Source organism: Lithobates pipiens, unplaced genomic scaffold (genome assembly GCF_037356315.1).
Source record: "Lithobates pipiens isolate NorthernLeopardFrog02 unplaced genomic scaffold, aLitPip1_a1.2 Scaffold_16, whole genome shotgun sequence".
NCBI lineage: Eukaryota > Metazoa > Chordata > Amphibia > Anura > Ranidae > Lithobates > Lithobates pipiens.
The window spans coordinates 538,472,643-538,486,409 of NW_027507748.1; the positions used below are offsets into that span (position 1 = coordinate 538,472,643).

At 39.7% G+C, this 13,767-nt stretch overlaps 1 protein-coding gene across 2 annotated transcripts in view; it reads left to right on the forward strand.

Annotated features, from left to right (window-relative positions):
• RB1 (RB transcriptional corepressor 1) overlaps positions 1-5,958 on the forward strand; it is a 307,484-nt gene extending 301,526 nt beyond the window's left edge. For both annotated transcript variants that reach the window (XM_077483264.1, XM_077483265.1), the window contains exon 27: positions 1,599-5,958. In XM_077483264.1, the coding sequence (XP_077339390.1) occupies positions 1,599-1,669 (71 nt within the window). In that variant the 3' untranslated portion in view covers positions 1,670-5,958. The remainder of the gene's footprint in view (positions 1-1,598) is intronic.
• Positions 5,959-13,767: the final 7,809 nt, after the last annotated feature.

The following is a 13,767-nucleotide window of genomic DNA, read 5'->3' on the forward strand; positions in this document are numbered from 1 at the left end:
ACGCACACGGTAAACATTGTTGGGCACACATTTAACCCCTTGTTCGCCCGTAGATATTATCCCCTTTCCAGCCAGTGTCATTAGTACAGTGTAAAGCAGGGGTCTTCAAACTACGGCCCTCCAGTTGTTCAGGAACTACAATTCCCATCATGCCTAGTCATGTGAATGTCAGAGTTTTACAATGCCTCATGGGATGCGTAGTTCCGCAACAGCTGGAGGGCCGTAGTTTGAGGATCCCTGGTGTAAAGCATTGGCACTGATCACTGTATCAGAACCACTTTTGATGTTGGTGTCAGTGTACCTCCCAGCCAGCATAAGCTAGTGTCAGATTGTCCGTCTCACTATCGCAGTCTTCTAGAAGTCACTGAACACTGCCATTACTATACGATACTGCTATTACTGTAAAAAAAAAAAATCCAATATCTATACCAGATGCTATAGCATTCACGCAAATAATATAATTTTTTTGTGATTGGTTTAAAAAAAAAAAAAAACACCTGTGGCAGAATTTTGACATTTTGGCCTAAATTCTTGAAGAAATGTGATTTCTTTTCTTTTTTTTTTTTTATTTATTTATTTATTTTTTTTGATGTTTTATAGCAGAAAGTAAAAACAAAAATTAATTTCTTTTAATTTTCCATTTTTTTTAATATCGTAAAAAATAAAAAACCCAGTGGTGATCAAATGCCACCAAAAGAAAGCTCTATTTGTGTGAAAAAAAGGGGTAAAATCTTCTTCGGGTCAAGTAGTTAAAGTTAAACCCACAACAGTAAAATCAGTCTGTATATATGCAGTAAAGCATGCTTGTTATACTCACTGTGGAACCGGAGGGGTTAATCCTCTGCACCAATTTAAAAGTCTGTTTGATCTTGTCTTCACTGATCGTCCCCTTCTTCCTGAGTCCCCAAACCATCTATGGATAGTACAGAGACTAGGGGACAAGCTGCACATGCACGTTTGGTGTGCATTGCTAGAGCATCTTTTTTTTCTTGGGACAGTGCATGTGATCAGCACAGGGCCAATCAGCACTGCCCAGACAGGGTCAGGGGTCCTGTAGCCTCATAGGAAAGTCATGGGAGAATAACTCCTCCTACAAGCGTCAACCAGACACTGATAGTAGTCACAGGACTGCTCTAACTACTGATGAGAAAAGCTATTTAGCAGTTTATATTTACTAAAACTATTTCCATGTACTGTGGGAGACCAGATATAGTGAATGCAGGTTCCTGGGTTTAGTATCACTTTAAGACTATATGGTGCAGTAATACAAAAAGAGAATGGATGTGGGCGCTGATTTAAAACTACATTGATTGTTTGCAATGAGCACCAACCCTACTTTTGTAAAATATGTATGAGCAGAAAAAAAAAATTCTATTTTTTCCCAACACAAGCCTCTATTAAAAAGAGTAGGCTGTCCAGAGAACACCGAATGATCATAATCCTAATAGCTGTAATGAATTCTACTGTCTTACTGTCAGTAGCTGAAAAGGTTAAACTCTTATGACACCAATATGATTTGCATAGAACTGTGTGGATGTTTCGGGAGATGGTCAAACTGTTTTCTGTATTTTATAAATGGCATTCTTTTTATTTTACAGCATCCACCAGGACAAGATTACAAAGGCAAAAGTCCGAAGAATCAAACGGTGTAACAAAAGAAGAACAATAAGATGGAAGGCTTGGGCCCGTTACCATGTGCCGACACTGAATTTGTCATGTTTATTTTATTCCTAAAACTCCTTCCTTTATTTATACCATTGTACAAAAGCCATAGTTCTGGAAAATCAAACCTGATTATTATCAGCCTCAGCAATAGTAGAGGCACATAGTCATATCATGCCCATTGCCAGATCATAATAGACAAAGGAAGCTGCTGCTGTGTTTGAGTAGCCTGTAATATAAAAGTTAAATAACCTTGTTCTGCACACTCACACAGATCTTGAAGTGCACTATTTTAATGATGATATACTTGAAGTATTGTTTTAATTTTGTGCACGTTTCTTTTAATTTTTTTTTTTACACCTGAGCCAAAAAGACCATTGTTCCTGATATTAGTATCTGTAACATTGCCTCAAGTCCTTTCCCTCAAACCTCTTAGCGACTTCCCATTAATATGTGGATGTATAGTGGAGCAGTTCTGTATTCCCAGGGCTCCATTCTCACTATATATATGAGATTTAACACTTACATAGCTATGTGTTTTACCTGCATTCTGAAAGACCCAATTGAGTTGCCTGGAATGGGAAATTACATATCAGCCAGCAAGATGAACCAGACAGGACTTTTGAACATGACCGTTTTTTTTTTTTAAATAAAACAGATTTTTCCATGTACTTTGAATTAACTTGCAAGTGATTCTGATATTATCAAGAGTTAGTGAAACAATGCATTGTAGACTCAATACACTTCAGATACATTAAAATCAAAATGAATGGAGAAGAAAAACACACTACACTAGAAGCTGCCATTGCTAATTCCTATTTTAAAATACTACTGACCTGACTGTCATATGCTGCTCCAGTGGATTTAGGTTGATGTCACTTTCTATTTAAAAAAAAATTAAAATCCTCTCTTGGAAAGCTGCCGAATCTGTTAAAACAGCTACATTTCCATTCCTGCCACTGGTGAGTTGTAGGATTGCTCATGTGACATGGCCCTTAAGAGTTTTGTAGTCCAATAGGAGGACTGGCAAAATTGGTTGGGATTTCAGTGCAGGAAATGCAGTGTTGTGCGCTCGCTACAGAAAGCTAGGAACTCGCTGGTTTTCAGCAGGTTCTACAGGTATTTTTCTGTAGTTGCAAAGTTGTTAAAGGGATATAAACCTAATACTTAGTATCACTGATCTCAAAGAAGTATACAGTTAAGGAGTGCTAACATCGCTGATGTTCCTGATCTACATCTTTGCTCCATCTCAAAGACAATCTTCGATGGCAACAGTCTTATTTCTCTCACTAGAGGATTCCATGTGGCCTTAAATTTAAAAGCAGGCAGAGGGAGATCTTCTGCCCAGGTCTCTGAGCTCCGTGGAGGGCCTTAGGCCTGTGTCGCTTAACTGACTTACTACAGCCTCAAACTTCAAATTCCGACACCCCTAATATGTATTCTTGTATCCTTCTGCAATGCTCCGAGGCTCATACTGCAGGGGATGATATAGCGCTGACATTTTACTTTGAAATAGAAGTATTTGTATATTGAGCTGCCTGGGTTCAGGGGCTACTATAAGGCTCCATGCACACAGTTAAAAAACAAATCAGTGCTTCTACAGTTTTGACTTTTGCCTGTAGAAGCAGCTCAATGCTATCCTATGTGTCCATGCACATTAGGACGATTACAGGCATATTTTAAGCTCAACATTTAGAGGCAGGGGAAAACAAAAACCCTTCTAGTCTGGGTTTCTGATTAGAGTTTACGGTCAGAAAAAAATGCAAAACTCGTCTAAACTCTTTACAAAAAATGCTCTATATGAGCGTTTTGTTTTTTTAAGCCCAGTGTGCATGGAGCCCAACACTTAGGAAGATTATTGAAGACATGTGCATGCACTTCTTTGTACCAGCTTTTCATGGTTTAGATGATGGCTTTAATCGTTGGGCAGCTTCATTACTCCTAATTTATATTCCTTGTAATCTAAAACTTGTTTAATGGATGTTTACATACTTCAGTGCACTGACTGCAAATGTCTAGTTTGATAGAAAGGAGCCTGATAAACTCAGTCTCGGATTTTATTATCAAACATTCATTAAACTATTAAATGCATGAGTTTATTTAATACATACACTGTATGTTGTGTGGTCAGCCCCTCAAAATATTTTAATAATGGGAGAATATTGTCTAATGCATCCATCTTTCTGCTAAGGAGTCTCGCTCTTGCTGTTAGCAGCTGAGCGGAGCTGGGAACTCGAGTAGAGATAGATGGTGTTCTTAGAAGAAATGATAAGTCAGTAAGTGAAGCAAAAGTAAATCCTGAAAAATATGAATTGGGCATTTAAGTTGAGATTTAGTCATTGGTTATGTTTTAATATCTATATCTTACAAAAATATTTACTTATTATAATTTCTTTGAAGGCCATTAGTTAGATTTGTATGTTGGGTGCCTGTGATCCTTACTAACATGACAATTTTTGCAGATCAGCAAATCTACTTGTTCTTCCAGCAGTTTAAAAACAAATACTGTGCACTGCCTCTTGTGTTATATCTGAGTTTAGTTTCCCTTTTCTTGTTATTTTATTTAAGGTATTGCACCACATTTAGCTTTGTAACTTTAAGATGCCTGTCATCTACATGCAGTGGAGGCAGAATCTGCTCTGTGCTTTGAAATCCACCAACTGATCACTAAGAAGATATTGCCTCACTTCCTGTCCCAGGACCATATGAAGTGAAATTCTTCCCACAAAGGCTATTCTCAAAAACAGCTGTCTTCATAGGGAGATTTCCTGGCCGAGGTTCTAACTCCTCCCCACTCTATCAAGGCTGGAAAAAAGGCTTTGGGTGGCGCTCTACTTAAAGTGCATACACAGTTCAGTGTTTGTGAAGAGGCATACAATGAAGTCAGAGATATTTTTGATAACATACAATGTGCTGTGCCTAGCTACATAACCAAATACAAATTTGGTACTTAGTATCTCAAGGTTGATGGAGATCTAAAAACCTCTTTATACATAAGTTTCTATATTGGCGTAGTTTTCACAGAAAGGCATCTTCTGTGTTTTGGTTTGCTGAGATCACTAAGACACATGTAATCCAACGAGTGAGGCTTGTCAGCCTTCGTTGGGTCTATATGGCAGATGTACTTTAAGGATCCTTATAGTAAGGATAAATAGGCAGACATTTATATAGAGATGGTATAACCCTAAAATCGTTTGTGATCAGTTTTCTGAGAGACCTCTAACTGGCGCAGATTAACCATAAGTAGTCTGTTTTTAGTGCAGTGTTCTATATACATTTTTCAATTTGGTACCTTAAAAAGAACCATTAGGATGGGAAGACTGCTATAATCTACTAACTGGCTATATTTCAGAGCGACTTGCTCTTCTGTGATCACTAGTAATGTAACATAAAGGCTATTAATGCACAACTGAGGCCTTTGTATTTTTATGCTGCATGATTTTAAAAGTGTGTTTTTTATTACACAGATATGGTTTAAACGGCCATTCTCAACCATTGTTCCTCCATAGGTTGCTAAGGGTTCCTTGGCAGTGGTGGATTTACCACTAATGCTACCTGTATAGTTGCTGCAGAGGCCAGAGTCACTTAGCAGAGTCACTGGCATGACAACAATTCTATTTTTTTGCCTGCTTCAAAGGGTGGCATTCCTTCCATTGGGAACAAAGGAGGCTATCTTCCTCTGACCACCCAAGTAAGAGAACCTATCACTGAACAGCAATACATATCACCGCCAATGTGTTTTTTTTTACTTCATTTTATTACTGAAAATTATTATATAAAGCAGGAAGTGTTCTGGATGATCCACCTTCAGTGTCATATACTCGAACTATGCCACATTCTTTATTCTTTTATTTATCATTGTTATTCTTAATATATCTATACCTTATTGATCTTAATTTTGCTAACGTGCCATGGGTTGTAGATATCATTTTATCAAGGGTTCCCTGAGCCCTGAAAATTACTTCCAGGGTTCCTCTAGGGTAAAAAGGTTGAGAGAGGTTGGTTTAAAGTGTCACATTTTTTTGTTTACATGGCAGACATGTCCATTGTGTTGCTTTGTTTACACATTCCTTCTTTGCTTCTCTTTTGATTGCGCAAGTGGTTTTCATGCATTTACTGCACAGCTTTGGGTGAAATGTCAGCAGCCAGATTTGCTCCAACTTTCATGAAACTTTTTTGGTAGCTATATAATATGAATACAGAATTCTCTATCAACTTGTTAAGTCTGCTGTGATTTATGTTATTGCCATGCGTGTATTTGTAGTCCTTTTTAGAGAATAAAACCATCTACCTGAAGCTAAATGTGTTGATGCTGTTCTTGGCTATCTCTGTGTGTAAAGTTTTTTTTTTTTTTTTTTTTTTTTTTTTTTTATTTTTTTTTTTTTTTTTTTTTTCTTTTTGCCACATCAGCGAATCTTTACCTGAGACTATGAATCAACTTAACGTTCATTGTTGTCTCTTAGAATTAATCTTCACATCATTGTGGCTGTTTTCTTGTTGCTTACTTGTATAATTAAATGTAAAAACATTTATCCAACTTTTATTTCATATTTCTTAAAACAATTCTTATATCTTACTCCCAATATTTCACTGAAATTATATTAAAGTTATACTACCCCCCCCCCCCCTCCCCTTTCCCCTTGTCAGTAGTGTCCCTGCTCCTGATATTCTGGTCTTTATGGTCTTAGTTGTGCGGAGAAACTCCAATCCCACTTAAATTGTTTCCAACCTCTCCATTTTTTTAGAAATATTACCCTTTCCTCTTCTTCTCTCAAACACAGGCTTTCCATATTATATATTTCTTCTACCGCATCTACCCACTCCCATGTTGTTGGGCACTCTACCTCTCGCCATTTTTTAGGGATCAGTTTTTTCGCAGCGTTTAATAGATGCGGGATGATTGTATCTTGGTATTGTTTAACCCCAACCTCCGTGCCGTGAAAGAGTACTACCCAGGGGTCTGATTTCAATGCTGTTTGAGTTATTTCCTTAATCATTTGAAGGATCTTTTCCCAGTATAGTTTAATTTTAGCGCACTCCCACCAAATGTGTGTCATGGTACCTGTTTTCCCACAGCCCCGCCAGCACTCGGCGGTCCCGCCTAGCTGGAATTTAGATACCTTATCCGGGGTGTTATACCATCGGGAGATAAGTTTGTAGTTCATCTCAGCTGTTTTATTGTCCCTTGCCGAGCGGTGTGTCATTTTCAAAATTTTATTTATTGTTTCTTTACCTTTTTGTGATCCCAATTCCCTTTCCCATTTATTTATATATGGCGGCGTATCTTTCCAGCTGGTCCGCATCAATAGCCCATATAGCTTTGATATTATACCCTTTGTACTATCAGCCGTACAAAGTTGTTCCACCCCTGTCAAATCCTTTTCAGACCTAATCGGCTGGGGAAGTTTTTCTATGAAACGGGTCAGCTGGAGATATCGCCACCTATCCCTTCTCATAAATCCCATGTGCACTAACTCTTCATGTGAAAGAAGTTTCCCTTTTTTAATTATATCTTTTATTTGTGACCCCTCTAATCTTATCCAGTTCCCTCCTATCACCCCTCTACCCGGTGGGAAATATTCGTTATCTTTTAAGGTTATCAGTGGCGAATTATAGTGTCCATTTAATCTTTTATATTCCTTATCCCATATCTTCAGTGCAGTCTGTGTTAACTTATTTGTGTCTATATCTAGTACCCTGTATTTTGGGGGATTCCATATTATCTTATTTAATTGTGCTTTACTGTATGTATATTCTAAATTAACCCATCTTTTTTCCTCTTTTTTTTTCCCTTTTACCCATTCTACAATTCTTGATAAGACCACCGCCTGATAATAATATTGTAAATCAGGGACCGCTAATCCTCCCCTCCCTTTTTCTTGTTTTAATACTCCATAGGAGATCCTAGGTTTTTTGTTATTCCATATAAATTTGCTCATTATTGCTTTTAATTTTTGGAAATAGCTAGATGGGATTTCAACTGGCAACATCTGGAATTTATATACAATTTTTGGAAGAATAAACATTTTATACACGTTTATTCGACCTATCCACGAGATCGATCTATTACTTGCTCTTCTGAGTTCAGTTTTTATTTCATTCAATAAAGGGATATAATTTAGACGGTATATCTTATCCAGAGTGTTTGCCAATTTTACCCCCAGGTATTTCAGCTCTTTTGTCCATTTAAATTTACTTTGTTCTTGGATTAGTTGTACTTCCGTCGCACCTACATTTATATTAAGGATTTCAGATTTTGTTTGGTTAATTTTGAAGTTTGATAATTTCCCGTACTCATCCAGGGCCTTTGTTATCTTGGGCAGAGAATCTACTGGGTTACTTATATAAAACAACACGTCGTCTGCATATGCTGCAAGTTTATGTTCCTCTTGCTCAGCCTTAATTCCGCTTATTTCCGGGTTGTTTCTGATTGTCGCGAGTAGGGGTTCCAACGAAAGCACAAAAAGAAGAGGTGATAGTGGGCATCCCTGTCTGGTCCCATTTTCCATCTCAAAGGAAGAGGAGGGCAACCCGTTGATGTTTACAGTCGCTGTCGGGTGGTCATACATCGTTTTAATCCATCTGGCCATCCTAGGGCCTATGCCCATTTTGTCCATTGTCTGGAACATGAATCCCCAATCGACTCTATCAAAGGCCTTTTGGGCATCTATTGATAATAGTAGCGCCGGGGGTTCCGTCTTCTTCCTTTGAGATAGAATCAATAAAGTTCTCACTCCATTGTCCTTTCCCTCTCTCCCGGGGATAAACCCAGTCTGATCTGGATGTACTAGTATATTCATTACTTTTTTCATTCTATTTGCTAACACCTTAGCAAATAGTTTAGTATCCTCATTAAGGAGTGATATTGGTCTGTAACTTGCGCACTTGGTCTCGTCTTTTCCTTCTTTCCGTATGATCGTTATTGAGGCAGATAGCGCCTCTTTACTCATGGCGTACTCTGTCCCAATCCCGTTCATATATTTACAGAGTTTCGGTACTAGTATATTCTTAAACCTCTTGTAGTGACTAATTGTCAGACCGTCTGGTCCCGGGCTTTTCCCAGGAGCTGATTCCGCTAATACCTCGTTTATTTCTGCTTCCGTTATGGGGTTTTCTAAGTATTCTTTATCAATTTCACTGATCCTGGGGAGTCTCGCCTTATTTAAATATTTAACAGTTTCTTTTAGTTTACCTTCTTTATCTATCAAGTTGTTTTTTACCGCATATAATTTCCCGTAGTATGTTTTGAATGATTCGGCTATTTCTTTTGAAGCGTATACCATGTCCCCGGTTTCTGTTTGAATTTTCTCTATGTAGTTCGTAGCTTTTTTCTTTTGGAGCGTCCTGGCTAGATATTTAGTAGGTTTGTTTTCTTCTTGATACCTCACTTTATTGAGTTGATTAAAAAATTTTTTAGTTTCTTGTTCCATTAACCCACGTAGTTCTTCTCTCCTGGACGTTAATTTTTGATATAGCTTTTTATCTGTAAGCCCCCTTTTATGTTGTTGTTCAATTTTGAGGATTTCCTCTCTGAGTTTATTACCCCTCTCTATACGTTCTTTTTTTTTCTGCGAGCCTCGTGCAATCAAGATCCCCCGAATATACGCCTTATGGGCATCCCACAGGACCTGCCCAGAGATTCCTTCGGTCTCATTCATCAGAAAGTACTTCTCTAATTCCTTACTCACTACTTCCCCCCCCTCCTTATCAAGAATCAACGTGTCATTTAGTCGCCACCTAGAGAAACATTTACTTTGTCCGGGAATCTGCATTTTCATTTTTAAAGGCGCGTGATCTGACTGTGTTGTTATTTCTATACTTGTTTCTAGTACCATCTCTAGGGCTCTGTGTTCCACAAGAATATAATCAATCCTTGAGTACGACCCGTGTACTGGGGAGAAAAATGTGTAGTCCCTTATTTTGGGGTGTTGTGCCCTCCATACATCAACTAGTTGGTTTTTATTCAAGTTTTGAATTAACCTTTTTAATTGAGTGCTATTCCCTCCCAGTACCCGGGACGTACTGTCAAGTATGGGGTCTAGACAGAGATTCAGATCTCCCATTATAACTACATGGCCACTTTTAAATTCTTGTATTTTGGCCAGTATTCCCCTCAAGAAATTTATAGGGTTTTTATTTGGAGAGTAAATGTTAGCCAGTGTATACCTAATATTTCCTAATTTTCCTTTCAAAAATAGATATCTTCCTTCTGGGTCTGCTACTCTTCCTTCTACAGTGAATCGAATATCCTTACCGAATCCTATTGCTACTCCTCTTGCCCTTTTTGAGATCGTATCCCCATAGTACCATTTCGGGTGGTCTTTAGAGTAAAGCCTACTCCTTGACGTATGTGTTATATGTGTCTCCTGGAGAAAGATCACATCTGCCTCTAGTTGTTTTAATTCTACCAGGATTTTATGCCTCTTTTTTGCTGTGTTGAGCCCCCTAACATTATAAGATAGGAAGTTTAATTCCAGTTTCCTTTTATCCATATTCTCTGTCCTGACCATGTTTTCGTTTTTCTTTTCCTTCCCTCCTTTTTTCCCTCAGGGTTTCACTACTGACATCTTCTTCTCCTTCCTCCCTCCCCTTCCCCCTCTCCCCCATACCCCCCTCTCCCGCCCATCTCCCCATCCCCCTCCCCCCCCCCTGTTTTGGCCATCCTGCGGCCCTCGACTTATCAATTGGCCTCAAATCTCTGGCCATTTCTAAGTCTTAGTGCTCCGAGGTGGGGTTCGCCAGTTGCCTCCTTTCCCTCCCTACTTTGGTATATCTCCTCATAGGGATGGGAATGGGACTGCCCCACCCAACCGGTCCGACCACATACATCCCCCTACCTCTCCACCCCTCCCCCCCCCCCCCGTCTCCCCCATGATCCCAGTCTCTTCCACTTCTAATTTATCATTTAAGTTGGGTGGCATTTTAAGGTGATTCCTCTGACTCGTCTGTCCAGCCGGGTAAACTTGGAGTTGGAATCTCCAGTTTTTCACAAAATTCTCTTAACTCTTCAGGGAAACTTAATTTAGCTGTTATTCCATCTTTAAATGCCAACAGGCAAGCCGGGAAGCCCCATCTGTATCTAATGTTTCGTACTCTCATCTGTTCCAAGAGAGGTTTCAGGAGACGTCTTCTGGCTAGGGTCTCAAATGCTAGGTCCGGGAAGATTTGTATTTCTGTTTCCGCATACTTTAATGGGGGGTTTCCCCTTAATTTCCTCCAGATCTCCTCTTTATCTTCATAGTGTTCAAACCTTACGATAATATCGCGGAATCTTCCCCTTCCTGTTTCTTCCGCTCCTATCCTCCCAACCCGATGCACCCTCTCTAACAAAGGGAGTACCCCCTCTGCATTGTCTAGTATGGGGCGAAATATATCTTTCAGAACCTCCCTTAAATCTTCTTTCTTGTTCTCTGGGACATTTCTTATTCTCAGATTTAGTCTTCTATTTCTATTTTCTTGGTCTTCGAGTCGGTAGAGAATTCTTCTCTGGTTCTGAGAAATTGATTTAACTTGCGTCTGTACTTTCTTTAACTTCTGTTCTTGATTCTCAGTTCTTTCTTCTACAGCTTCAACTCTCGCTAGCATATGACCAAGGTCACTTCTTAGGAGACTAATATCTGATCTTATAGAGTTCTCCAGTTTTTGGAGCATCTCCCTCATGAACCCTTTTGTTATTCCCAGGTCTTCCATCCTCTGATCCTCATTTTTACTTAGTTCTAATTCGCTTTCCGTTGTCAGTTCGTCTCTAGACTGATCCGGGGTCTCCCCTGCTGTTTTTTCCACTCCCCTTTTTCCTCCATGGTTTGTGGGTATCTTTTCCTTCCCTCCTCCTCTTGGGCTAGCTCCTTGGGTCATATATTGTTTTATGGTGCTTTCCGTGTTGGGATTTTTTGGGGTTTTAAGGCCCCCCTTAGTATTTTGCTTTGAGGCTCTGCTCATTTTGGTTTTTTTTGCTTCCCGTGGTCGTCGCCCCAGTTTGCTGGTCTTCTCACGTTCTCCTTCTATGGCTGGTGCTTTTTCTTCTGAGAATTCCCTCCAATCAGCCCCTTACAGTATCTACCAGGGTAGGATCCCTTGGTTATGGCTGAGCGGTTTTCCGCCCTAAGTTTGTCAGTCTGCTATAAGTGTTTCTCCCCCTTCTTTATGGTCGATCAAGGGCAGGTACTTTCAGTCCAAGCATTTATTCTTATTATCTCCTCTCTTTCTTCCTCCCTCCCTCCAACACAGGGAAAGGGGGTCCGGGAGAAAGAGGGAGAAGAAAGGGGTAGCAAAAAAAAAAAAAAAGAGAAGACAGAAAGTAGAGAGAAAAAACCAGTGGCACCACAGTTAGCTTTATCTATTGAGCAATGACGTCTTCCGTCCCTATATCTTTAATAGACACCTGTAAGTCGCATGTCATAATTTCGTTATGCGTTAAATATGGGGTTTCTCCCCTTATTGTGCCTCTCCTGATATTTTACCTCTATATTAGCTGGTCATCGAATTCTATAGGGACGTGCGTACTATGTAAGGTTATGTTTACTCTTGAGAATTCTGCTGGGCTCCCAGGAAAGTATGCAGCTGCAAAATGGGATCGCTTTCCATGCGTGTACTGTCCTTCATGCAGTTTCCTACATGCTATGAATATATTACTCCACCGAGTTACATCACTGCTCATGCGTTTAGAAAATATGCGATTTTTGAGTAGCTAAGCAGGAGTGCCGTGGGGTTCTTTTCCAGGGGGTTACCTTATATTAACCATCTATCATTACATTTAAGGATCCGGATTGATTTTCTGAAAGCAGGCAGCTAAGGAGTTATTCGTTCATTCCATCTTGAGTGTCTTATATAATGCTTGTTTCATCCTCACTGGCCGCTTTCAGTCTGGTTAGTAATATTTCAGGCTATTTCTCTGGGCATTTCCCTCACTCCCACCTGGTATCTTATAATTTTTTTTTTTTTTTTTTTTTTTTGCAGAGAATCTCAGCGACGAGTATAGTATTAATCTGAATTATATATCCCAGGGTAAAAGTATGTCATCATTCATACTATCTCTTTACTTTTACTCCAGTTTTAATGACCATGATAGTTTAAACATATTCTTATTTAAGACAGATGAGTTTTGCAGACATAAGTATCACTTATCTTATCTCTTATACTCGTTTATCTTCCTTAGTTCATCCCTTAGTGCGTCCCAGCTTACAAAGAAAAACTGCTGTTATGTTGCATCAGAGAGGTGAAGGGAAAAGTCTAATATCCTGCTGACCACTTCAGCGCATTTATAGTGTTCATACAAATTTTTCTAACACAATGCAGCCTGGTATCTTTATATCTTATATTTGTTTATGTATAGTTCCAGCAACCAGCGCAAAGCTGGTCTGAATTGTCTATCCCAGAAAGAGAAACACCTCATCATTCATGTTGTCCCATCATTGTTATTACAGTCCTTTCTATTCCCCTGGCAGTTTAGACATACGGTCATTTAAGACAGCTATGACTTGCACCGGGATATAGTACTTAGCTTATCTGTTGCTCTCCGTGATCATGCTCTCCTTTTATCTTCGAAATCCCGAGAGGTTGGGGGGGAGGGCGGCAGAGAGGAGGCGAGGTGGCAGCTGTTATTTATGGCCGGTAGGGTAGACAGGTTCCGGAGCGGCGTCTTGCGGCGGTGTCTTTCATTACTGGAGCCTCTCACCTTCCAGCATTATTCCGCTCTGCATTTCTCTTCCACACGCCGCACGCCTTCTCCTGCTCAGCCTCCTCGTAACCCCTCCCTTCCGTCGGAGCGTTCCTACGTCATCCCCCTGACCCTCCCCTCCTACAATTCTGGTCTGTGTGTAAAGTTATTGTCTCTCAGCCACAAGTCAACCTAGCTGTCCAGCCCAGAACATCTGTGCCAATATATGGAGTTGGACAAATGATAAAGTTTGGGATTTATTATTGGACTAAGTTATCTTCTTATCGGTATACAGTTGAATAAATTAGAAATGTTGGATTATCTACCCGTTCTACAAGTCCAGGACAGCTTACTCATCATGAACATGCTCCCATACCACCTGCACAAGGCAATGACTTTCTGAGGTTTAGTAGGCCTAGAAGACCCAATGAGAACAAACAACCAGCTCA